The 27,329-nt window shown below is 40.1% G+C and overlaps 2 protein-coding genes across 30 annotated transcripts in view; one reads left to right on the forward strand and one right to left on the reverse strand.

Moving 5' to 3' along the window:
• LOC147349293 (uncharacterized) overlaps window positions 1-27,329 on the forward strand; it is a 290,491-nt gene that overhangs the window by 153,113 nt on the left and 110,049 nt on the right. For 11 of the 26 annotated variants that reach the window (XM_086363646.1, XM_086363645.1, XM_086363639.1 and 8 more), the window contains 2 exons: window positions 9,906-10,042; window positions 26,116-26,386. Coding sequence is in view for 7 of the 26 variants with exons in the window: in XM_086363653.1 (XP_086219779.1) it covers window positions 26,197-26,386 (190 nt within the window). In the remaining 19 variants the exon portion in view is untranslated. Of the gene's footprint in view, window positions 1-4,193; window positions 4,324-9,905; window positions 10,043-26,115; window positions 26,387-27,329 lie in introns of all 26 variants that reach the window. The other 15 variants (XM_086363643.1, XM_086363641.1, XM_086363638.1 and 12 more) reach the window with 3 other exon arrangements.
• NPAS3 (neuronal PAS domain protein 3) overlaps window positions 1-27,329 on the reverse strand; it is a 958,674-nt gene that overhangs the window by 58,087 nt on the left and 873,258 nt on the right. For all 4 annotated transcript variants that reach the window (XM_086363633.1, XM_086363632.1, XM_086363630.1 and 1 more), the window contains one exon: window positions 14,702-14,820. In XM_086363633.1, coding sequence (XP_086219759.1) covers window positions 14,702-14,820 — 119 coding nt within the window. The remainder of the gene's footprint in view (window positions 1-14,701; window positions 14,821-27,329) is intronic.

Consider the following 27,329-nt stretch of genomic DNA (forward strand, 5'->3'; position numbering starts at 1 on the left):
AGTTTGGTGCTCTGTGATGACCTAGATGGGTGGGAGTGGGAGGCAGGTTCAAAAGGGAGGGGGGATATATTTGTGTGTGTGTATATAGCTGATTCACTTTGTTGTACAGCGGAAACTAACACAACATCATAAAGCAATTATACCTGAGTTAAAAAAGAGCATTGAAAATCTCATGTAATTTACTGAAAACTGTACTGAAAACCACTGAAAGTGAAAAAGAGAATGGATATAGAATGGCTGAAGTGTATCAGCCATTAACCTCATAATCACAGGGCTGTGGCTACCCACCATCATAAGACTACTGTGCCATATACTGGTAGCCCAGGAAAAGATCAAAATTCAAAATTTGAAGTGTGGTTTCTACTGAATGTGTATCACTCTTGCACCTTGTAAAGTTGCAAGTTCATAAGTAAAAACATAAGTCAGGGTTTGTCTGTACTTCCTCCCATTATCCTTGAACAAGATCTCTATTATCTTGGCCCTTTCTTTGTGTGCTTGCTCCGTTTTCTGGACCAAGGATTCTGTTTTATCCATCTTTGTCTTCCTAGTACCCAGTCCAGTGTGTAATACGCAACAGGTACACAATCAGTATTGACTGCATGATTGAGTGAAATCAATTCCTAAATACTTGGAACAAAAGGTATGCTGAAGATTGAAAATTATAAATTGTTCTTAGTTACAATAGACTTTTCTTTTGATTCCCCTGGTTGTTATGGATGGATAAAGCTTGTTTTTGAGAAAGTTTCCATTATGTAGATGGAAAGTTTTGGGGGAAACCACATTCTGAAACTCTGGCTGGAACAATTAAAATTAGTTATTTCATATCAGTCTGGAAGGAACTCAAGTAGATAAACTCTAGGGTCAGCATATGCCTTGTTCAGCTTTCTTTAAAGGCATGGGGAGTAATAAAGCTTTCCATTTTATCTTCGGTGAAATAATACTGCTGAAATATCACCTCATTTTTGATGTCAGTGATGATTTCTTCTTACCTCCATGATGTCAAAAGGGAATTATTATTATTAGAATGATAGATTACTAATGATGCTGTAAAAAAAGAGGAAGAGCTGAAATCATTACAACCCAAACATCCAACATATCCCTTCTTGTCTGAGCCTCAACGTTTGAATAGTCACTTGGCAATATCACAGCTGTGTGAAAATTACTCTAAGTAGGAAGAAAATCAAGAGCAGGTGCCTATGAATTTTCACTAGCAGAGCACTAGCCTTTTAATGTTCTCCGGACTGGATGGCATAATTAGGAGGTGTGATTTCTGTATGCAGCAAGAAAAAGATTCTTTGGGGGCCAAAATATGTCACAGGCTTTTGTGGCATCTCTACTCCGCTGATGCTCTTTCCCCAAGAGGAGAACCATGGGCTGGAGAGGAAGTGTGGACAAGGGGCCTCTCCAAACAGAATCTCCTTTGGATTCTGTTGCCCTCTATGGCATGGTGACAGTTTGGTCTGTTGGTTAGGGGCTTCACTTACCCATTCATGTTGACTTCTGGGTTCTGATTCACTGTTTTTGAGCTACGGGGCTGAGGGCATGACAACATGGAGGTATCGGGCACCACCACTCTTGTGTCCTAGAGGTAAAATCCACAGAACTTAACATTCCTCCACTGTGCCAAGGTGCTTGGGATCTGGATGCTAATGGGTCATTAGCCAAACTGTATCACTCCCCTGATCTGTCCAGTGGACAGAGGGAAAAGATACATTTCAGAGAGAAGACACTAGTTTATTACAAAAGAACAGCTTAAGATTAAGAATGCTTTACATTTCCATGCTACTTTTCTTTGAGGAGTTTGACAATTATGATATTGTTAACACCACTCATCATTAAAGAACTCAAGGACTTTGCCTCTAGGGCTATTCCAGGCAGGTTAAAAGATGCATTTCCCTTCAACTGGAAACTTACAACCGTTTCAGGCAACAATAAGCCAATTGAAAACAAACAAAGGGAAAAAGAGATAAATTTAATAAGAACATGATATTGTGCTATATTTGGCATTAACAGAGAGGTGAATATGTATTGTATTAAAGAGAGTAAGGAAAAGAAATTTGTCACTGCTCATGGAATAAGGCAAGATAGCATTAATCTCAGACCACTGTTTTATTTTTGCCTCAATTTAGGATCTAGATTGTTTTTGCAGAGTCTAGACTATCCATAGGACAAAGTATAAAGTTGTCTGAGCCCTCCTGAAGAATTAGAAAATCCTTTCCAGACCTCCTCTCCCTTGTTGCAGTGACTGGGTTAAATGTTTGCTGGAATCTTTCTCAAACCAGCAGTGACCACAAGGCAACATGGCAGCTCTTGGTAACTGTGTGGCCTTCACTGGAATTTACTGCAGGTCTTAGCCTCTCTCTTCCCAGGAGTCAGGGGCTGCTCCTATTTAGGCAGATCCTATTCCATTCCACCCAGAGGGGCTTTCACCCTAATGTAGAGAGTACACTCCAGGGAGGAAGTAATCTCAGCCATCAAATGACTAAAGAACACTGAAGGCAAGTCCTGTTATTTTGTTTCCAGCAAGGAAATAGAAGCCCAGAGTAACAAGGCTGCTTGTCCAAAGGTGCAGAGCAAGTCAGCAGCGGCGTGCTGGTGGGGGGATGGAATTTTCTGAATCCCCTCACCAGCTGTGCCCATATTAAGCCACTCTGTTTTCATGATTTCTACAAGAAGTCATGAGTTTGAAGGACATTTAACAAGGAGCTGTTGAGACCTGTTAAATATATTCAGAACTACCAAGTAATAATCAAGTGACTCTTGATTGTACTTCCAGAGTTCTAGACACTAGAATTGGGTATAAGTGGGATACAAGTTAAATACATGTTGATTTTTAAAGAACTGAATATGATAGTGTGAAAAATATGTCATAGAATATGTCAACCATTAGTGAAGCCTTTTTAAAAGGAAAACTGAAGAAAACTTCAAAGTATCTTAGCAATAGGGCCTGGAAACTAAAAATTATATAATTCTATTGGATGAATATTCTCATCTCTCTATCCCCTTTAAAGGAACTAGAATATTGACCAAAGAAAGGACTGTGTTCTGGCTTTAGGATAAATGATGTCCAATATTTATAAATTTATTTTTTAAATGTTTATTGAATTTCTATTATGTGACCAAAACTATTCTAGGAGCTTCAGCTTATATTGAGGTGGGGGAGACAAATCCTATACAGACAAATTTATGAAACTGTGTTATGTTGTAAGTGCTATGAAGAACAATAAGGCAGCAGGATAAAGCAGATGATGGAGTACAGAGGGTGTGCTTGAGCTATTTTTATAGGAGGTGGTGAGGGAAGTGACATTTGAACAGAAATCTGCATGAAATGTAGGTGTGACCTGTGGATCTATGTGAGGACGATATATACTCCAGGGAGAATAAACGGCAGGTACAAAAACCCTGGTGAAAATGAGGTGTAAATACTGCTATCAGTCAAATGATAACTTATATGGATTGCTTCTGTGGACCATTGCGAACAATGAGCTGAAAGTTATGTTTCCAACATGGCAACTTAGCAATATCCACTGCCCACTGATAGTTCAGATTAAACACATAGACACAGACACACGCACACACACACAGAGTTAAGGCAGCAGCCCAAAGTTTCTCTCTCTTGAATATTACTATAGAAAGCTGAGAACTGATTATAGAGATGATTCTTTTGTTTAAATCTGAGTTTTCTTACTCAAAGCACTTTGAGGCCATTCTTTTAGTCTGATAGTGGAGGGCATCTCATCGTCTGTCATCCCCTTCCCCTCCTGCCTTCATCTCTCCTCAGAGGGTTCTGTTTATATGTATGGAGATAGTTTAAGCAAACTGGAGCCTTTGTTGGCTTACAGGAGCCTAGAAACTCCATTTATTCCAGAGATCAACAACATCAAATTGGCCCTGCCCCCTACTTCATTTCTTGCATTAAAGGGCTATATTAGTCTTGCCATGATATTAAATCAATAACAAAGAAAACCATTTGATCCGTGTTTCTTTTGTTAAAGGGACAGATGACGTACTTCAGTTATATTTTGTATCTTATATTCAAATCAATATTCAGGATACTTAAGCAGGGAAAAATTTCCCAGAAATAAATGCATTTTCTATACTCAGAAGAAATCGTTTATTATTCTAGAGTGTATGTGACTTCCAGAAGACAATCTGAACTATTACTGATGAATTACTATTTTCCATGGTTACAGGTGCATATGCAGAGGTGTAGAAGTTCAGGTTTTGGATTGTCTAGATCAACCTTTCTCAAATTCATAAAATGAGTTCCATAAACACAGAACTTCACATATGGACATGAATTGCGCGCTCACCATGGACCAGGTATTGCTGTAGTGCTCACTATGACTGTCCTACCCACTTTATTTCATAAGAGTCTCACGAAGGAGCTTCTATTGGCACTCTCACTTTACAGGAGAGGAAACAGACACTTAAGGAAGTTAAACAATATACTTAAGGTCACGGAGTCAGGAAAGGCAGGACCAAGTTTAAATCCTTGGCTGTCTGATGTAATAGCCTATGGGCTGAGTCACTCTTCAGTAAGGTGGTTTTGAGGTAAGGAGGGTTAGAAAAGGGACGTATCTTGAAACACTTGAAATCTGCAAAGTTAGGTAACTGCTGCTTTGGACCCCTGGATCCAGAGATTACTTTAGGGAAACAGAAATTGTGGACCTTTGCAACTGTTGTTGAGGCATCTCAGTACATCAGTACATCAAAGAGTGCTGAGCCTGAAAAAACGAGGAACTGTGCTTCTGTTTACTTTTTAGTTCTAAAGTCTGTTTTTTTTTCTTTCTTTTAAAAATCTTTTTTTTTTGACTTTTTAAAAAAATTTTATTGTATTTATTTTTTTTTGCAGTGTTTTTTTTTTCTTTTAAATTTTATTTTATTTTTAAACTTTACATAATTGTATTAGTTTTTCCAAATATCAAAGTGAATCTGCCACAGGCATACATGTGTTCCCCATCCTGAACCCTCCTCCCTCCTCCCTCCCCACACCATCCCTCTGGGTCGTCCCAGTGCACCAGCCCCAAGCATCCAGTATTGCGCATCGAACCTGGACTGGCAACTCGTTCCTTACATGATATTCTACATGTTTCAATGTCACTCTCCCAAATCTTCCCACCCTCTCCCTCTCCCACAGAGTCCATAAGACTGTTCTATACATCAGTGTCTCTTTTGCTATCTCGTACACCAGGTTATTGTTACCATCTTTCTAAATTCCATATATATGCGTTAGTATACTGTATTTATGTTTTTCCTTCTGGCTTACTTCACTCTGTATAATAGGCTCCAGTTTCATCCACCTCATTAGAACTGATTCAAATGTATTCTTTTTAATGGCTGAGTGATACTCCATTGTGTATATGTACCATAGCTTTCTTATCCATTCATCTGCTGATGGACATCTAGGTTGCTTCCATGTCCTGGCTATTATAAACAGTGCTGCGATGAACATTGGGGTACACGTGTCTCTTTCCCTTCTGGTTTCCTCAGTGTGTATGCCCAGCAGTGGGATTAATTTTATTTTATTTTAAAATTTTACATAATTGTATTAGTTTTGCCAAATATCAAAATGAATCCACCACAGGTATACATGTGTTAATTGGCCAAAGCCTCATGGTAGATGATATTATAAAAATCCAGTAGCTTGAGAATATACTTACAAAGAAATTATCATAATTTTGGAAGGGCATTCATTAGTTAAATAACCGTATATACAGAAAGGTCGTTAATCTTTGCATCATTGACATCATTTTCAAACTGATCGTCATTTTCATTATTCTTAGGTAGCAAAGACACAGGAAACCAAACTGGAAAGATCTAGAATTACTCAAAAATGGGATGCTCTTGTTTGTCTACCTGCTTTATAAAAGCTGTATAATGGAAAAGGAGCTACCTATAAGTGAGCGGCATGCCTGGACTGCAGTTACTGACATACTTAGAGTTTACAGACACTTCACAGAATGGCTAGTGATTATGCCTCTAGTTGGTAAAATAGCTAGCTGATTAGTCCCGGCAGAAATGACATATCCCAAGCTAGAACTTCTGTCATGCCTTGGTAATGGGAAGTAAATTCTTTAAGATCAGAAACAATGTCTGTTATATTTAAAATGACACTGGAAACCACGTTGTAATGGACCATTGTGCAGAGGTGAGCAGGGACTAAAACGAGATAATAGGATTTTAAAAATTTGATTTTATTGGTTCTCTCCTCTATTTGCATTTTTCATCAGGATAACCTCTGCCTGTAAGTTCTACTCTGGAAGTTTTTTCTCCTTCAATTTATTCTGGGTGTCTGGGTTGATTGAAAGGTAATATATGCGTAGTCTTAGAAAGGCTGAATGGGTTGACAGAATTTTTGGTCTTCCCTGAAAATTCATCTATTGATTTGACAAGACAGTTACATTTCGTGAAGCTTGGAATACCATAGTTGTCACTTCAAGACAACACAGAGCTGAAGCGAGGCTTCAGGGGAAACACTGATATGTCCGGACACCTGGAATGTTTCTCAACCTCAGGTAGGAAGAAACACCCAGATGGTATCTAGTCTGTTCACACTTGTGTAGGAGGAGAGACTCCTACATGATGAATTCCATGTATGCTTTTAGAAACCTCCAGAGAAGGACCAAAACCCCACTGTCCCCTACATTAGTGCTGGGTGTGCTTGTGTGTGTGTGCTAATTTGTTTCAGTCATGTCTGACTCTTCATGACTATATGAACTGTCACCCCTCTGTCCACGAGTTTGTCCAGGTTAGAATACTGGAGTGGGTTGCCATTTCCTCCTCCAGGGGATCTTCCCGACCCAGGGGTTGAACTTGAGTCTCTTATGTCTCCTGCGTTCTTTACTACTAGCACCACCCGGGAAGCCCAGTGCTGGGCGTACCCCCAAGCTGAACTTCTCTTGGTACAATTAAAACTCTTCCCAACCAATTAGCCTCTTGGGCAAAGAAAGAACCAGTCTTCCCACAACAACACTTAACATGTTTTTAAGCAATCTTTAACATATCACTGAGTTGCAGTGGAAGGCAGGTTATTATTGAATACTGTTACACTTTTCAGAGACATAGAGCCTCAAAATGTTAATATCCAGACAAAAAGCCTTGAAAGATGATTTAATAGTAAGAAAATGGTGATAAACAGATGCTAATACGAAGTGATGATGAATAAATGAGGTTAAGATGACTGTGTTTTCTAAAAGGAATTCTCAGCTGATAGCTCAAGGGAATGCTATAGATGTGGTACATTCTGATTTTCAGAAGGTGCACTGGTAAAGAATGATGATATCCTAGTAGGCAAGATGGAGAAGGCGAGCCAGATCATGGTATAATCATCTGGGTGCATAGCTGATCGAACGGTCACATCTAAAAGACACTGATGTCAATTAGCAGGTTCTGTAGTAGTATGTTATAGGACTCAGGACTGTCAACATTTTCATTGCTATTTCAGAAGAAAGACAGCATGCAATTCTATTCAGCTAATATGTATTGAATGGCAATTACATGCAGCATACTGTGCTGGGTGCTAAGGGAAGAAAGCAGAATAAGAAAGTACCCAGTATCCACTGCAGTATATAGGAATGAAGAAAGAATCTGAAATGAGAGGATCTGGATATTTCTCTCAGTTTTGCCATTTACCATTCACATGTCTCTAGACGAGTCAATTCATATTTCTATGGCTCAGTTTTTAACCTGTCTTCAAAAATTGGAAGGAGATAATTACCAAAAATTGTGAGGTTCACATGAGGTTATATGAAAGTGCTTTATAAAATGGAGAGAAGATAGCAGAACCTGTGTTATCTCATTTGATCTGTAGGAAGATTCTTTGGGTTATATGCTATTAAGAGTTTTATCTTGCAGGTGAGAAAACCAAGGCACAGAGGGCTTTAGTAAAAACTAAAAATGCTATTTTAGCACAGAGAAGGGACAGGTGGATTGGGAGAAATGCAAAAAGAAGTGATGTTTGAGTGGTGCCATATTGGTTCAGTAAAAGTTCTCCAGGGGGAAGTGTGGCAGAAAGGCATTTTTAGGGGAAAAATAATATCATGGTCAAAAGGATAGCAGTGTGAGTATGCAAATGTATTTCAAGAAAGATGATTGGACTGATTTTATTAGACATCAGTATTCGGAGTTCTAAGAAAGAATGATGGAGATGGTAGTGGGCAAGGATCAGATTCTTGAATATGTTGGCACTGTGAACTATTGCAGTCTTAGGAGTAGAGAAGTAAATGATCACTGAGACTTTGGGAAGATATTCCATGGAGCTGAGTTCAGGACAGATTGGAGAAGTAAATTTTCTGGGAGGTAATTTGGGGGTTTCTCGTGACAGAGCTGGAAAAAAGGCACTAAATTGGAGGAATGGCAATAAGAGCAGATGGATTCAACTGATTTTGGCAGCACATTAAAGTGGGAGGTGATCAAGAGGGAGGGGTTGATATCTTAGTATCATAGACTTGGTTTAATAAGACTTAAACGAAGAACTAAAATTCCAGATGATTGAAACAGTAATAATTCCCTTCTAGTTTGCTATCATCTTGAGTCTTGTCAGTATACGCATTCAATCAGGAATATGTTTGCATATGAAAAGCCTTCAATTCCAAAACTGACCTAGCTTGACATTGAAAATCCTGGTGACCGTGACTCTGTTGCACACTAAAGTGAACAGGAAACAGGGGACCATGTGCCACAGGAAATAATTCTCAACTACAGATTGAATCTTTTAATAGTCAGTATTATGTTTATAAAAATATTTTCTGACAAGTACTTTTTCAGAAGATTATCTCTGTGTGCATGTGGGGGTCAGAATGGAAATCTTCTCTTTGTCCTTCTGTACTCTAGGAGTTGATGTCTTTTGTCACAGAACTTCAGTACGTATTATTAACACTAAATGGACATAAGGGAGTGAGAAATGAGGAGGAAGGAAATGACTATTGTAATATTGGTGAAATATGTTCTGGAAGATGCACTAACTTGATTTCTTAATAAGTATCAAAGATTAATCACATTAAATAGCGTTTTGTAACCCGAAATCACTGGATACACTTCAGTGATTCAAGAACTTCCTGATGCAAAATACATTTACCTTGGGAGAGGTGCTACAGATTTCATCAAATCCTTAAAGGCATCTAGTGCTCAGTCGCTTCAGTCATGTCTGACTCTTTGCAACCCCATGGACTGTAGCCCGATAGGCTCCTCTGTCCATGGGACTCTCCAGCTAAAAATACTGGAGTGCGTTGCTATGCCCTCCTCCAGGGAATCTCCACAACCCAGGGATCGAACCCACGTCTATGTCTCCTGCATTGGCAGGTGGATTCTTTACCACTAGCGCCACTGGGGAAGCCCCATGGGCATCTATGACACCCCGAATAAAACAAATCACTGGTAAAATTATGGAGAGGCCTTACTCTACAGAACAGATACAATAATGAATTTAAAAAAATGAACAAGAGAAGTTTCTAACTTAAAACATGACAATGGTTGTGGGCTTAGAATAGACAAAAAGAATTTCCTGTAGCTAATTAGCACCCTCTAAATTTCTGCTTTTGTTACTTCATGTTTGGATATTGATAAAAGAGTCTTAAAGCTGAATTATATCAGCAGGCTGAATAAACTAGTGAGCCTACAAAGTATTTTTCTCTATTATTATTTATACTTTGACTCTTTAGACCATGACAAGGCTGGATAGGTTTCAGGAATCGTTTGGCTTAACACATAGCTACAGGCAAATTCATAGCCAAGTTATCCCAGATGGGGAAACTGCTTGTTTTTAAGTATCTGGAGCTCTCCCACCCTCTGTTAGTAATGTTTGCGTGTGTCAGAGTGGGAACTCCTGAATTTGAGGCTTTTCAAGGAGTGATTCTCAGCACGGTATCAACATAACAGAGATTCTCTATCTGTCTGTTTCCCAGACCAGGATGTTCCACCACACCCTGAGAGGTCAGGATATCATCATGTATGTGGATAAATACTCTAGAAATGACAGTGCTGCTGGTGGGCATTTACGAATAGAGTATAAAATGGAATGGTCCCATCCAAGGGACAGGAGGTAAGGAGGCAACCCCGTGAGTCCTTCCTTCTCTTATTTCCCTGGTTACATTATCTCCTTTTGCTCTACTGTGCTATACCTAGGAAGTTCCCCCAGACCTAGACCTACTCAAGAAGGTAGAATATTGATGCACTGCAACTGAAAGGAGAGGCCCATTATGTGAAGATAGGTGGCCAACAATGAGACTTAACAACGAAGCCCCGAAGGCTTAAAAAGTGGCTGGTCCAGATGGTGGCTCAGATGGTAAAGAATCCATCTGCAATGCGGGAGACCTGGGTTTGATCCCTGGGTGGGGAAGATCCCCTGGAGAAGGGAATGGTTACCCACTCCAGTATTCTTGCCTGGAGAATTCCGTGGACAGAGGAGCCTGGCAGGCTACAGTCCATGGGGTCACAAAAAGTTGGACATGACTGAGTGACTAACGCTTTCACTCCATCAGATAACACAGCAAATGGAGACAGAGACGAGGAATGTCAGCTCACAGCAGGGAAACCTCATTGGAGAAGAGAGGGCAACTTTCCTGAGGCCTGGGGTGTGGAAGCAACTCCAATTTATATACCACTGTCAACCTGATTAGCAGATACTGGTTGGCACTTCTTTGGCTAGAATTCTTGACCATGGCTATATGAGCGGGTATCATATACCCTAGAAAGAAAGGTAAATCTCTGTAAACTGGTGCTGTGGAATCTGCTGAGATACCAAGGGAAGGTCTTAATCAAGCAAGAGGTTTTTCTTTTAAAAATTTAAATTTATTTTTCCTTTGTTGAGGTCCGTTTTGTGCCGAGCCCTTCTTTGGACTTCATATGTTAAGCACTGACACAGAGCAGTGAGCAGACAGGGCTCTGGAGCCTAAATGCCTGGCTCAATCCTGACTCCTTAGGAGCTACTTAAGAACTATAAGAATGACCGTGGGCAAAGTATTGAAGCTCTGGAAGTCTCAGCTTCACCACCTGCAAAACAGGCATAATAAGAGAATGTAAGCCTTGAACAATGCCCGGCACAGAGGACGTTTTATGTGAAGTTGTGGGGCTTGGGTAAAATCAGTAGAAAATGGCACAGTCCCTGCCAGGCTTCAGTAAGTGGCACTTGTGTTACCATTATTACTGTCCGTGACAACAATGATGACCCTGAAAAGTTACGGAGAAAGTCAGAACAGCCCATGTGCCAAGGTCATGGGAAAAAATGGAGGAAAATGTAGTGACCTGCATCGAGCAAGGCTTAACATCTTGAATCTTTAACTAAGGGGAAAGAAATAAGCAAACAATGGTAATAAATTAGGGAGAATATTGGGAGTATGGAGAAATTATCATCGCTGTTTCTTTTTATTTGTGTTTATTGTGTGGTGGGGGGGTGATTACCAGTTTTATTTGAATGTTTTATAAGCTGTTAGATTTATTTACTGAGAATGAACAGATAAATAGGGATGTTATTCAGCTGTGTCATGTCACGGCTTCTCATCAGCTCTTCCACTCACTTCCAGACAAGGTTAATTAATGAGGGAAGTTCACTGTGGAGGAGGAGGGGGAGAGCTGGATCTGCTGGGTGATTCATCTTATTGGGGGAACAGGGGATGAAGCAGCTCTCATGTGAGCAGTGCTGGGGAGGGAATCAGCACTGGATGGAGCCTCACAGGATATGTTGAGAAAGATGGTACTGTCAGAGGACTGTGATCACTTTAACACGATATAATTCATCTTTTTTATTTTTGTAAATTATGAAAATATGTTAACACATTTACAGGAGACTTGGAAAATACAGAACAAAGTTACATATAGTTCCACTATGTTTTACACTTGTTGTAAGTCAATAAACTAAGATTATTAGTTGGAGTTTCACTATGAAACTCTCAGAAATTAATAGAAGGAAGGTATAGAGCAGTAGCAGAATAGAGTAAACCTGAAGAGCATTATCAACACAATTAAGATTTATACAATTTCACACAAGAGTAGGATACAAGTTCCCATAGACTATAAACTAGGAGACCCTAGAACATATCCAGAGACTTAAGACCAGGTGCAGAAATTTCATGGTCTAAAAGTATTGAAATCATACAGAGTCTGTTCTCTTATTACTGTGGAATTATGTTAGAGATCAATATCAAAAGATATTTGAAAATAACCCACATATTTTCAAGTGCAATGTGACATTTACCAGGAGAGATCTTTGACTATGATCACTTTAACATGATATAATTTGATTGAAACTGGAACAGCTTCTAAATCTCTTCTAATCCTGGATGTTCAAGGTTGTACTTTTTAATATTTTGTTTCCCTTCTTAGAGCAAGGTGTCTTAATCCTAAACCAGAGGAGCTCCAGAAACATTCTTCTTCTATTTATGTTTTCATGGAGGGCTCTTTTCATTCACCTCTCCTAGGTGACATGTCACTCAGGGAGACCTTCAGTGAGCCTATCGAACGTGGTCCCCATCAGCCATTCTCTCACATTACCTTGCTTTACTCTTTGCCTAAAAGAGTGTGGCCTTGTGGCTAAGTGCAGGGGATGCAGAGCCAGACTGCCAGAGTTAAACCCCCAGCCTTGTCCTTCCCAGTGTATGACCTTGGGTGTTTAATTAACCTCTCAAGGCTTAGTTTCTTCATCTGTAAAATGGAAACAATGAAAATACTTCCTTCTTGGACAGTCGCAAAGACATACAAACTGTCGCACACTCAGCATACTGTGGTGAGCACAAATGTTAGCTACTGTTTTAGCCTTCATTGCTCTCTGAAATCACTTTATTTATTTACTTATTGTGTTCTTTTTCCTTGCTGCTTGTTAGCAGTTAGAAGGGACTTTTTATTGTTCAGTGCTGAGTTTAGGATCTCAGGCTCCACAAATATATTTATATATTTGTCGAAATAATGAATGAATATTGTATCAGTATTTAAGAAATTTCAGATCATGTAGCAAAACAGGTTGCCTGAGCTGCCCGAATGACGGGACAGACCAACAGAACCCAAGCCACTTAGTCTCTTGCCTGGATTGGAACTCACACTATTTCTCTATGTTGTTATTATTTTTACCACACCTCCTACTTTGTGGCAAAGCTAAGATGCTGCAAAGTTTTATAATCTCTAGTTTGTTGTATGAATGTAGTAATAATTTTCTGTTGGTTTTCAAACAATTAAGTTATCTAATGATATTGAATTATACTAGATATTGCTTTTTCAAAATATACCTCACCCTTTCCACCCTTCTTTCCTTCTGGGATATGCCTGCTACAAACCAGTACAAACTGGGAAAGATGAAGAACTGAAATGGAGAAAAGTTGGAATACCAATAATGCATCTTTCTAGCATTAACATGACAATACTCGCTACATCTAATAGTTTGCCTATAGAATTTCAAACTGGCTGACACTACACAGCTAACAACTAATAAATGTATAGTGTTTCAGTGAGGCAGGAAAATACAAAATTGGTATAAGATAGTCCGTTTTCTGTCCTCCGACGTACCCCTTTGTCACAGGACTACAAATCACTGTAGGTGGAGCTAATGCACCCGGTGCTGCCCAAGTACCTACCTCTCCCTTGCCTCGATCCCTGTTAAAAATTAAGGGTGTTCCCTACATGCCCTTTGGGCTGTGGGACAGCCCATCTAAAGATTGTCCCTAGAAAGACCTGCTTTGCCACTGCTTTATTTTTTTAGAGAAGAATTAATATCAAAGAAAATGTCTGATTCTGACTTTTCTGTAGCTGCTCCTGTCCTGATGACTTATATAAGGTTTTCAAAGCCTGATGAGAATGATTGTTACTATCCCTGGCAAGGCTAGAGCACTAACCCACAAGAACAGGGCTACTGCAAGCTCTAGACTCTCCAATGGGAAGAGGTCACACTGGCGACAGCCATAGTGCATTCCATTAGTTCGCCCTCCTCATATAATAAATACTGTTTGAGAGATTGGTTAGCGTGTTGTAAAATTGATAAGATTCAGGTTGCCAAAGGCATTTCATGAATTTCATAGGTCTTAATTTATGTTGCTATGGTAACTGAAATGTTGGAATTTCCCAAGATTAGAGCTTTTATATTCTTAACTTTAGAATGGTAAAATAATGTAGATTATGACTCTGGACTTGGTCTTTGCTCTTGCATGAAACATGTTTTCTGTATGTAGAGTGTCCTATCTATGCTAAGGTGCGAATGAACGTTCAGCCACTGTTAATTTCAAAATTACGATTTCTGACATCCAACCTGATTTTCTTATCTACATGTATGAATCTTGGTGGCCAAGATGTATTTTTTTTTTTCAAATGGACAGTCTTTCTCTAAAGAGAAAGAGGGGATTGGAAGAGGGAGGTGGGAGAAGTAGAATTTTTATAGTAGTAGTTCTAGAATAGTCATCTTAAGGACTAATGTGAATTTGGCTCACCTTCTCCATCAAAGTGAATTTCCAGCATGTGCTGAAGCACTTGATGCATTATTAACATGTGTTTTAAGAAAAGACACTCTGTTGAAGCATTTAGTGAGCCAGCACTGTCTGAAGTGAGAACGTGAGATATAATGAGTCCCCTGCCTTGAGACAGGAAGATAACTAAGAACCCTGTGCGCTGCTCACAGTCACATGTATTGATCATGTGGACCCAAAGCAGCTGGGACACGCAATGCAAATGACCTAGGATGGACCCGAGACAGGAGTCTCACCCCTGCTGGAACCCAGCTTACCTTATATCCTGATGATTTGATGTGCACGCCGCGTTTGGTCAGAGTAGATTTCATTCGGATGAAAAAGGAACGCTCAAGGGTGTTGTCAGTGGTGAGCAGACTGGGGCTGGTTGATTCCACTGAAGAATATAAAAATACATACACATGATTTAGATCTCTACACAGCCCCTTTCAGCTACTGCTCAGGTGCAATCCTTGAGTTCACTAAAAATAAATGACTGATGCGTGCTAAGAGCGTAGTAATCAATTTATCTCATCTAGAAAATGTTTACTTTGCAGAAAATAAAAAAGAAAAATTAATGTATCCCAAGAAACTCCATTCTGGTTTTGAGCAAGAGCTTTTCAGGTCTTTTTAGGTTTCAGCAGCTTTCCAAGTGGGGTCTGATAGTAATTGTAGCATATCATGAGGCTTGGCTGGTGCTCACGGACAGAACAGTCATGAAAAAGAAGGACCCCAGAGATTTATGGGATCAACCAAGACTCAGATGGAAATGCTTCTGATCAGAGTCAGGACAACTTGCTTTTTGTTCTCCCTGCAAATCCCTTCTTGGATCAGTTGCTTGCTGGCAAGTTCTGAGCACCATGACACCACCAAGATTGGGGCAGCCATACCCTGGCCAGTGTCCTTGCCCTTCTGAGTTATTTTCCTTCATTATGGGGAATAAGAGGCCTGAAGTCTTCTCAACCGACTGGAGATAGAGGGCTGAGAATGGGCTATACGGATAAAAACAAAAACGACTCCCAAGATCAACTTGCTCTTGCTGTCACTAGCGGCAGCTTCTCCCCAGCCCAGAATAGAAAACATCCTCTGTGTTTCTACCTCTTTGCTTCTGAGAAAATCATAGTTTAAGACAGCTACTCTTTCTCTTTCAATGTATTTAAGATTAAGCAGAGTATGTTTTGACTTATAAAACTTAAAATGGTAGTTTTCATTCTTGCTGATCTAAAACCACCTTTATGCAGGTCAGGAGGCAACGCAAATCTATTTTCTTTAGAAATAAGCTTCTATGGTATTTTATACATTTAAATACTTTCCTGAAAAGAAATTAACTTGGGGGTTTTAAAGCCTAAAAAGACTCTAATTTTGCTCTTCTAAATATACTTTAAAGTTTTCCTTATTATTCTAAAGTTAAAAAAAATTTCAACAACAAAACATTTTGAGCAGCTCTACAAGAACACTAATTTTCTCTAGGATGAAGGTCAAGAAATATGTGTAATAAAGAGATTTAAGAATTAAGAAGGTGAGAAAATAGCTATTAAAAAACAAAGAAAAATAGGCAAAACAAGCTTTTCAATTTCAAATTATGAAACATATTCCATATATTTCTAAGGGGAAGAAATATCTATTTTTTTATATTAAATTTGATGCTCTGATGAAAGAAGAGTGAGATAATAAGAGAAGCCTTACTATTGGTGGTTGGGGGCTTGTATTATTCTTGCCTTTATCTGACTATATTTTCCTATATTTATGGCATTTCTATTCTGGGGTGATGGAACCACTGACAAGTGTCCCTTCTTATGTGTCTCTCTCAAGATTTTCTTCTTTTTTTGTCTTAGCACGGATCTGATGTCATTTTAAATGTACAGCTTTTTATCACTCGAGGGAAAAGCAGAGCCATGTTATATTTAGTACTTTCATTTCTTCTGATTAAATATGAATTACTATGAAATTTTTCTCATCATCTAACACGCCATAATACGCCAACAGCTTTTTAATACACTATATAAGCACAAACTTCTGCTCTAAGAGTTTAATTTGCCCCTCTAATCCAATCACATCAACCTTATTTCTCTTATCAGAGATTCCCATTTTGAATTAAATGAGCTCATTAGTTTTAATCAAAAGCAGAGAGATCAAAACTTAAACGTAAATGCTTTAGATCAGAACTGTCAGTCAGCCGTGCAGTTCTATTTTACTAAAACACAAGATCAGAGACCCTTAGAACCAATTTTTCTCGTAAGGGATGCCGAGAGCTTGAAGATGCTATATCCCCCCCGCCTTTTTTTCCTTCCTCCCAAGGACAGATTATACATTTAAGGTTAGACTTAATTTATAGCAGTTTTTCATCCTGGTGGAAATGAAAAGTATGGCAATCTACTAGGGTCCCTTTCACGTTTATTGGCCCCGGTCCTCAGAGACTTGAACTAACGTGAAGCCATCAGAATCCACATCACAAACTCAGCTCTAAGAATTCAGCTTTGTTCAGTGAGATTGTGTTTGCAACAGCCGAGGAAAAATGCAACTTCCCAGAAAAGTGAACTGTGTTTTAGGGCTGAGGTCCAAGAAACCCTGACCCAGGAAGGAAGGAACCACATTAACTGTAGAAAGGCGAATAATTCAGGCATCATTAGAAATTGTTATCATTTTTGGTATATGGAACTTTCACAGGTAAACACTTAGTGGATACTTTAGAGACCCCAGCAGTGTGGTTCCCCTTAGGGGATGAAATGGGAGACACAGCTCTACATGAGCTATGAAGGTGAGCACTTTGTCCTGCTCTGGCTGGGCAGTGAACACAGCACTCCCCCACCCCATGGGTTAGATTGCCAATATATACAGGAGCAGAAGGAAATGGCAACTCACTTGCCTGGATTCTTCCCTGGAGAATCCCCATGGACAGAGGAGCCCATGGGGTTGCAAAGAGTTGGACACGACTGAGCGATTGAGAATATACAGGAGCAGCCTTCATTAAAACCAGGACAACTGGTGTGAGAGGAATTCTGAGGTCAGATTTTGCCCCAGTGAAATCTAGATTGAAAATCGAAATAATAACTGCTCCTTACACTTTATTTCAAGAGCATGGGGGTATGGTGCTAAGGGTGGTGAGGGAGAAGGAGAGAAGACAACTTAGAAAAGAGTTTAATTTCTGATAAAGATTTCTGCTTTAACATGCCTTTCTGAGGACAGGGGTAGAAGTAACCTGCCACACGGGCCCTTTCAGAGGCTACCTAACAAACTAATCCCCAGTACACACGTACCATGGCCATGTGACCTCAAGGGCTGGCAAATGTGCTCTGGTTATCCCAGCTCTGACAGGGATGTCTCTCATGTAAAAAGACATAATTGGCATGTGACAGACAAAAGCAGCAGTTTTAGAAGAGAAGCTTTCTAAGGGTCTCAGGTGAGAAGCATGGATTTTGATGAATGTTCTACAGGGAGAGAACCAAGGAAGCTTGGCCTTGGTGATGTGTGACATGACTGTAGCATGGAGAAAGGATGTGTGTGTGTGTGTGTGTGTGTGTGTGTGTTTTGGGTGGATATGAAGAGAGGACAACATAATGAGAAAAGTATCCTTAAGACTGGTGCTCTGTAAAGACTGTGGAACCAATCTATGTCAAAAAAAGCATTTTAGAGTGCTTTCCAGATATCACAAGCTTTTCTGTCAACTTTTTGAGACAGGCCAGGATTGCTGCATGATCTGATAAAAAAAGAAAAATTGGGATTCAGAGAATTTATATCTGCTGCCTGAGACAAAGGAGAAATTGATGGGTAAAACTGGATTAAGTGGTCAAAGCCCAAATATGGCCAGTTGTGACCTATGAATTATAAACAAGGAACTAAAGAAAACAAGACCCACACAGATGAAAGCTAGATAAAGAAATAGGCTTTCTTTTGCTGAATCTCAAGGGCCTCAAATTTTAAATAAATTTAAATGATCTCAGCCCTTGAAATGTCAATTTTTGCATATTTTGTGAAATTTACAGAACAATTTATAGCAAAAGTTGTAATAATTTTTACGTTGGCAAATGCCACCATAATGTGACAGCATATCTGTGTTATTCCCCCTCTGTTGATGATTCCCTCACTGGTACTGTAGTTGCTGCTTTCTTATCATATAGAGGCAGGAAGCAGTGGTGAGGGGGGAGGGAAGGAGATGGCTGGGAACCATCCTGTTCTCTCTGACCAACCCGAGGTCTAGATGTATGCTGAGCACTTTTAGGACTCTCCTTGGGGTTCCTGCAAGAGGATGAGGCCAAAGCATAAAGACAGCCTTTCTTTTTAGCATACTTCAAATATTTGCTGTGCAATACTAGTGTCAGAGCCCTCAACTGCTATGAAATCATGATGGAAGTGAGAAAGAAAAGCTACATTTTGAGACAACTCTGTTATTCCTTAAGTGTGAGCAAAGTATTTTTCCTTTTGAAGGAGAAGTGGAATTGGACTAAGTTGTTAAGATACGAAGTTAAATATACTCTTTCCCCACTTCACTGCTTAATTGAATCTTTTCCTTTTTGAGATGTTCTGTGCAAAGTGCAAACAACCAAAATGACCTTCACAAGACTAGGGAAGAGATGTTGGGCCGTTTCACAGTTTTCTTGATACAGTCAAACTTTCATTGGCATGTGCTGTTAACTTTGTTAGATACTATGTATGACTTGGTTGTAACAGGCTTCCTTGTTGCTGCCTCATTCACTCTAAAAGAAATGTAGTACTTTAGGACTTAAGAAAGTGACAAGTTATTTCTTTTCTTGCAAAAGGTTCCCTGCACTTCCCCTGTCACTTGGAAATTAGATTTGATCACGTGGCTTTCGGTGGCCAAAAGAATACGAACCAAAGTCATGTATTGCTTTCAGGTGGAATTTCCTAGAAGAGCTGGTCACAAGGTCCTACTTTCTCTTTCTCACTGCTGTGCTGACTATCGACGTTTCAGATGGTGGCTGCTCCACTGACCTAGGTCTTGGAATAAGAACAACGGGGGGCAGAACCTTTAGCTCATCTTCACAGAAATAAATCTTTTGTTGTAGTTTGGGGATTGCTTTTTATTGCAGCTTAACTTAGCCCATACTGACTGATGAAAATATCAGATCTTTATTGTTATATAAAAATACTTGTTATCCAAGTCTCCCAGATAGTCAGTGGCAGAGCACATAGACATGACCTGTTTGTCTGACTCCAAAGTTCGTGATGCATCCAATATACTATTCTTACATTTATTTGATCCTCATTTTATCTCTTATGCTAGGGCAGCAGGGTGGAGACAGGTCTAACTTTGATTCTCTATAGCACATAGGGAATATATAGATATAATTTACATATATTTAATATATTCAATAACTAATATTCATTAAATATTGACATTAATCTAATAAGATCTTCCCAACTTAGTAGTAGGGCTTCCCTGGTGATTCAGACAGTAGAGAATCTGCCTGCAATGTGGGAGACCTGGGTTCGATTCCTGGGTCGGGAAGATCCACTGGAGGGGGAAATGGCAACCCATCCCAGTATTCTTACCTGGAGAATCCCATGGACAGAGGAGCCGGCCAGGCTACAGTCCATGGTGTTGCAAAGAGTCAGACATGACTAAGCGACTAACACTTTCAACGTAGTAGTAGGTCAGTGGTAAAAATAGTATGACAATGGTAAAAAGAAATCTCTTCTCACAGAAATTGTCCCCAGCAGATTTTATGTTTATCTAGGATGACAACTGTAATTTAAAACTGCTACAAATTCTTCAATACTCCTTCAGAAAGATGGAGCCTGCTTCCTCTCCCTTTGACTGTGGGCTAGACTTGGTGACTTACTTCAGATAAATAGCATGTGGCAGACTTGGTGATGTATGGCTTGGTCATGACAGGCAGCATGGCTTCCCTGTTGCTCCCTCATTCACTCTAATGGAAACCAGCTGCCATATTGTGAGGACACTTGAGCAGTTCTCTGGGGAGATCAGTGTAGAGAGGAACTGAGGCGTCCTCCTCACAGTCACGTGAGTGAGCTTAGATGTGGGCCTTCCTCCCCAGTCAAGTCTTCAGATGACTATGCTCTGACTGACATCTCCATGGCAACCTCACGAGAGACCCTGAGCTTGAACTACTCAGACAAGCTGTTACTGGATTCCTGACCTATAGAAACTATGTGAAATATCTGCTTTTAAAAGAAACATCTGTAAGTATTTGGGGTGATTTGTTATGCAAAGATAGAGAATATAATACCCATGTGGAACCTTTTTTTGGAAAAATCATGACCTTGTTTTGAAATGTGACAGCAGGCACATGGGTAAAACTCATGTGATTTTGCGAAGGAATGCATTGCCCAGAGTACATGGTGAATTCACATATGTAAGAAAAGCTACCTGTAGTGCTGATTTTTGTAAGTGGGGTCTATGTTTTCAAAGCTAAATGCTCAACTGATTTTTTTTTTAATGTGCAATTTGCAAAAGGTGCTATCAACAGTATCATCTGCAACACTGTGACATCTTGAAAGGCAGGCTTGACATCTTGCTTATATTTAGTTGTATCCATTCCCTGCCCTTCTCTAGCCCCCTTCATCCCCCCAAGTACCTAGGATTACATTTTACGTAAATAGACACGCAGTTTCCATGTTGAATAAAGTAACATTCTGATGCTTTCTTTTAGGAAGAATTAGTCACTTTGCCCCTGCCCTTCATTCTCTCACACCAAACATCTTGTCCCAAGAAGCCTTTATTTTATTTTATTTTTTTGTGGAGAGGGAATCATTATGTCCTCTTCTTGTATTCATCTCTAAGGAAGCATTTTCTGCTAAGTGTTATTTTGAGAGTCATGGACCAGTGGGTTTGGTAGGCAAAAAAAGGATTGGCCTGATTTTGCCTAGAATTAGAGAAAACTTTGTTCTCTGTCTTTTAAGAGTTGGTCTCTACCCCACTGGCCCATCCTCTGCCATGCACCAGGGCAATTTTGAAGAGGGTGATGGGCCTCTGTAGACTACACACAGATGCTCAGCCACTGGTGGGAAGGCTGCTGCTGCTGCTAAGTTGCTTCAGTCGTGTCCGACCCTGTGGGACCCCATAGATGGCAGCCCACCAGGTTCCCCCATCCCTGGGATTCTCTAGGCAAGAACACTGGAGTGGGTTGCCATTTCCTTCTCCAATGTATGAAAGTGAAAAGTGAAAGTGAAGCCGCTCAGTTGTGTCTGACTCTTAGTGACCCCATGGACTGCAGCCTATCAGGCTCCTCCCTCCATGGTGGGGAGGCAATGCCCACTATTTCCTGGGTTTCCCAGGCTATGCCAGCTTTTGGATGTCAGGCAAATACAATTGCAGCCACCATCCTCTGGCTCAGCCATCAGCTCTCTCAGCTTCAGTGCTCGCTTGGGAGTATGACGGAAAAGCCGTATTTATTGAAGTCTCATTAGGGCTGGTTCCTGCTCCCACTCAGTTGTGAGTCTTTAGCTTTGTTTAGAAACTTATGAATCATTAACTGAAACTCTAGAGCATAGCTGTGAAAATAATTGTGGCTCAATAATGATGCAATAAACTCCTTTTAAAGTAACGTTAAAAATAATCCGCCAAAAAAAAGAAGAGGAAAACAATAATAATCTGCGAACCCATGCCACCTGTCAGCATGAGCTCCCCGGCAGTATCTGCCTGCCTGGGATGAGGATCGGGATGCATGAGGTTGGTATTCAGGCTTCCTGCGCCTGGCAGGGGTTGCTACTTGGGGAGGCTGTCCCCCGAGGGAGAGGAGCGCGTTCAGCTGCCGCCTGCTGCTCCACAGTTGGTGTTTGGATGATACCACTCCGGGGAAATACACACAGTGTCAGAGTCAAGCTGCTACCAGTGGGTGTTTCTGTACACAACTCCTAAGCATCAGGAAAGTTCAAGGGGAAAAACTGGGTATTGTAAAGATGGCCTTTGAGAGTGTATGACATCCGGCGTGACCCGTTCGGCAGCAGGCTGCGTGCTCTCAAGCACCTGCCATCTGAATACTGCAGGCGACGGTTTTAAATCTTCCTGGAGACTCCCTATAAATGTTGCCACTTGAGGGATCCATTCTGGGAGAAAAATATAGTACGTCCTCCCGGGATGCCTCTTGGATTCCATTACCAGTAGTGCGTATGGGATCGAGTGTGGCAATGCTTTTATCACAACTATAAAGTGGTTACGAGCCAATTCCTCATATAAAACATACTCAGTAATGTTGAGGCTTTTTTTTCTTTTTCTCTTTCCTTCTTTTATTTCCTTCCTTTCTCTCCTTCCTTCCTTCTTCTTCTTCTTTTTTTTTTTTTAATGACAAACACGATGTCAGACAAAGGGCATCAGGACTTGGTCTTTGTAGTACAAAACAAAATAACAATACATAAACACCTTTGTGAAGGCAGCTTGAAACCCCATGTTTTCTATTAAAAAGTCATGTTCAATCTTCACTGTTGATAGAACCGAATAGCTAACACAGAGAACATTGTATATCAGAAAGGTCAATAGTTATTATGAGCTACAAATATATTTTTTTTCCATCCTTCGGGCTGTTTAGCGCATATCACAGCATGAGCAGCTGTCTTCTTTAATGCTTTTAAAATTAGAATCCCAAAGAGGAAGAAAAAATTATGGTTGCAGTGATTGCTCTTTGCTTTTGTAAGTTTACTTTAATATACCATTTCATATACATGAATCTTCTGTGCAGCCTATCCATGGGGCAGTAACCGGTTGCCAGTATTGAGCTGAACTGCCATGTTTATTTTCTTAGCATTCTGGCCAAATCTCCATCTCAGGCACAGATGTTGTCGACATACCATATTTTCAAAAGGAGTCATATAGAGGAGTCTGGTTACAGAGACACTCGCAAACACACACATATGCATTCTGCCTTTTCATTGCTTTAAAGCTCTGTGACTAACTACAACAATGCCATGTGATGAGGAACAGTTATGCAAGCACTGGGTGAAAACTCAGGCAGTGATTCAACCTCGGACGCACAAAGCATCCCTCTCCACCTGTAGGCATAGGGACTGAGGGCACCTTACAGGTTGTTAAAGGTTGATCTTTTGCCTGTGCCTGGAACTCCCGGCCCTTACTAGGCATACAGCCCTAAAGACAATGAGCATTTTAAATAGCACATACTGGATGTCATAGGTCACTCAGTCATTGTTCAGTTATTTACAGTAAATATGTAATGAGGATCTATAATGAGCTGGGATAGTTTATAACAATGTTTTCATTTGGGAGGAGGGGAAAATATGTGATAGTTTCTGGTAGTAATTGATGCACTATAAAGAAGAGTGATGCAGGGTAAGGCGCTGGCAGTGATGAGAACCACGTTTTGGCTGTGTGGCACAGGAGACTAAGTCACGTGGATATTGGGGTAAATGTGCCACACCCTCTTGGCTCATGATTTGAGTTACAACTTCATCACTAAATAGCTTTACAGAAAACTATTATTTGGATAGATATACACCAGTGCTGATAAAATGCTAGAAATGTTACCTTTGGACTTTAGGACAAAATTAAAGTAAGTGATGTGCTAAGGATGAAAATTTAACCTGTAGGAAACCAAGGGAGGTGTTGCTAAGAACTGGACAGCCTCCCAGATGAACATATTGGCATTGTCATTTCTTTGGGGATCTCTAGAGAGAGCAGCTTCAGTAGAAAAGTGGAATAAATGTTGAGTAAATACGTGATGTACTTCTCTTTGGTGAATATCGGTGATGAAAATAAAGAGATCTGAGTATGTTTATTGATTGAGAGGACTGAGTTTAAAGTTGTCTGTATTAGAAATGCTAATTGAAGAATTTAAATCCTAAGGGATATTGCATCAGTAACAGAGAAAGAGAGGTGAGCCTCTGAAATGGGAGAAGAAAAAAAAGGATGTGAGTTGGTGGCAGGGGTGGGGGGGTGGTGGTTGGGGGGAGGGAAAGAGGGGAGGGAGAGAGAGAGGAAGGTGATGGGAACAGGACTGAACAACTTAATAGAGTAAAGGTCGTTTGTGGAGATAAAGGAAGTGCGAGAAGGAGAGGATTTTGAGAGTTAAAAAAAAAAAAAAAAAGCTGTGGAGCAGCCCATGTGGGCAAAGCAAGTAGGATCGATAGAAAATAAGTAATAAGATTACACAGTAGTTAGAAGTTGCATGGCTCAAATTTAAGCACACTGGTTTTCTAGGGGGCCCTGATGATAATGGCTTTGTAGTTTTTCTAGGCCATGCTCAACAGTGGGCTTTTGCCAGAGATGGGAGCAGACACAGTGGGAATGAAAGAAGGACAATAGAGAGAAGGACTCCAGAGGGTTAAGAGACAAACACGTGAGGAGGGAGTGATGAAATGGGGAACAGGAGAGAACGAGCGGGGAAGGGATGGGGCTACGGGTGAGGCAGCCAGTAAAGGGCGCTTTGTTCCCAGGATGATTTGTGAGAATGCGTTTGTTGCTTTTAAACAAGTTTATGCTCTATATCTCTCTTTTTCCTATGTTCATAGAAAATCTGGAAGATAATGCAAAAGTATAAATAAGAAAAAAAATATGCATTTACCTTATCACCCAGAAACTATGAACACTAATATGTTTTGTTGCTCCCTAATTTACTATTTATTTGTATATTTATTCTAAAATTAGGATCCTACCTGAGTGTCTCCCACATTTTTTGATGTTAAAAATCATAGCTCACTCTGCGATAATAGCTGGGCTTTTATTAGACACTGTTTGGGGAATAAAAGGATGTTGGAGCTCCATTGGTCTTGGTTGTAAGGCAGCTTTAAAATTAAGTAATGATAGTATCTGCTTGTGTCCATATCAGTACATCACTTTCAAACACTATTTTTCCTGACTGTGTAATATTCCATTGTATGGTGATGAATTTCTTGGAAATTAGTCTTCCTTCAACTTTCTTATCATGTCTTTGGGTAGATTTCTAGAAAAAGTATTACTGGGTCAAAGAGCATACTTTTTTTTTTTTTTAAGCTAATATGTATGATTTGTTTTTCAAAAAAGTTGTGGTGTGTATCAGTTTATATGTTTATCAGCAATGTTTGATGTTCATATTAATTGCCATCTTAATGTTGTTATTTGATAAAAAATATTAAATTAGAAGATATCCTAAGAAGCATTATGTAAAAACATCTCAGGTGTTTAATTTGCATTTTTATTTCTAATGATGTTGAATAATGTTTTAATACTTATTGGCCATTTGAATTTTTTTTTAGTGATTCATATATTTATGTTCTCTGTTTTCCACTTGAGTTTTATTCTTTATCTTATCAATTTTATATGTACATACAGGGTTTCCCAGGTGGCTCTATGGTAAAGAATCCACCTGCTAATGCAGAAGACATGGGCTCAATCCCTGGATTGGGATGATCCCCTGGAGAAGGAAATGGCAATCCACTCTAGTATTTTTGCCTGGGAAATCCCATGGACAGAGAAACCTGGCTGGCTACAGTCTATGGGGTCGCAAAAGAGTTGGACACAACTTAGTGACTAGTCAATTAATCACTAGTGTCCAACTCTTTTGCAACTATATATATATATATCCTTAATATGTATATTAAGGATACTATCTCTGCCACATTTCTTGCAAATATTTCCCTATTTTTTGCCTTTTACTTCTTTTTATGGTGTTCATTGATACAAAAATGTTTTAAAATTTTATACAGAGAAGTCTATACATTTTTCCCTTTGAAACTTTTGTTGCTCTCATACCTTAGAAAGCTTTTCCTCTATTTTTTCTAACAGATACTTGGCATTTTAAAAACGAAGCATGGTTAAAGGTCAAGGAATGGCTGTGCCAATAGACGACTAAAGTTAAGCCAGGAAATGAGTTTGTTGAGCTTGGGCAGTCAAGGAGATGTGTGTGGAACTGTTACCCCTCCTGGAAACTCTGATGCAGGCATCTGTGGCCTCCTAGTGGAGAGGGCTGGACAGACCTCAGAGCATGAGCCTCCGACACTGAGGTCGGTCAATGAAAGGTGTGGGCGTCATCGATGGAGAGCAGCATTGAGAACAGGTAAGGAATGCTGTTTTATTTTTGTTGTTCTTGTTTGTTTTAAAGTGCTGATATTGGGGGAAATAGTGGGGAAGTGGCAGTGGGTGCGCCGGGTGATAACCACTGCTCTTTCACGTTGGGAGAGTCAGAAGCAGAGGAATGAATCACAGCCTCTGTTCAGAGCGAGTTCCAAGTCGTGGGCTTCAAGGAAGAAATGTTTCAATAAAAGTGAATAGGCAAAAGTGGGATTCGTGGAAAAGATGGTAGCAATTGATGTTTGTTCCTAATGAAGGCTCTCAGATAAAATTATAGGACACCTTGCAAAATGTGAATTTTAGATAAACAATGACTGTTTTCTTTGGTGCTTGGCAAAGAATCTACCTGCCAATTCAGGATGTGGGTTCAATCCCTGGGTTGGGAAGATCCCTTGGAGCAGGGAATGGCAACCTACTCCAGTATTCTTGCCTGGAGAATCCCCATGGACAGAGGAACCAGCTGGACTATAGTCCATGGGATCCCGAAGATTCGGATGCAGCTGAGCATGGCATAGCACAAATACTGCATGTACATGTCAAATTCAACTGGGAATCCTATCTTTTTATGTGTTAACTCTGGCATCCCTGCTCATGGAAGAATGAGGACTCTGTGTGGCACTAAGGAAAGGGTTGGTATGAGAGTTGCCTGCTTATCAGGAAACAGTTTGGAGACATCCAGGAAATTGGTTTGGGACACATGTGTCTGGTACAGAAAAAGTTCAGAATGGCTGGAACTTTCTCACTGGAGAGTGTTAGCGAAGCAAGCAATAACTGAAAATCCAAGTGAATATTGGTGCGATCGTATGGCTTTTAAAATCTGCCTCCTCAGTTATGGGGTCCAGCACAATGGCCAATTTTTATTTTCCTGTGTGAATGTGTGTGTTCTGGGGATACAGCCTGGTTGACAGGTCTCCACAAATGCCTCCTGA

This window comes from Bos grunniens, chromosome 21 (assembly GCF_055505025.1).
Source record: "Bos grunniens cultivar Pamir isolate PY7600 chromosome 21, Bosgru_T2T1.0, whole genome shotgun sequence".
Classification (NCBI taxonomy): Eukaryota; Metazoa; Chordata; class Mammalia; order Artiodactyla; family Bovidae; genus Bos; species Bos grunniens.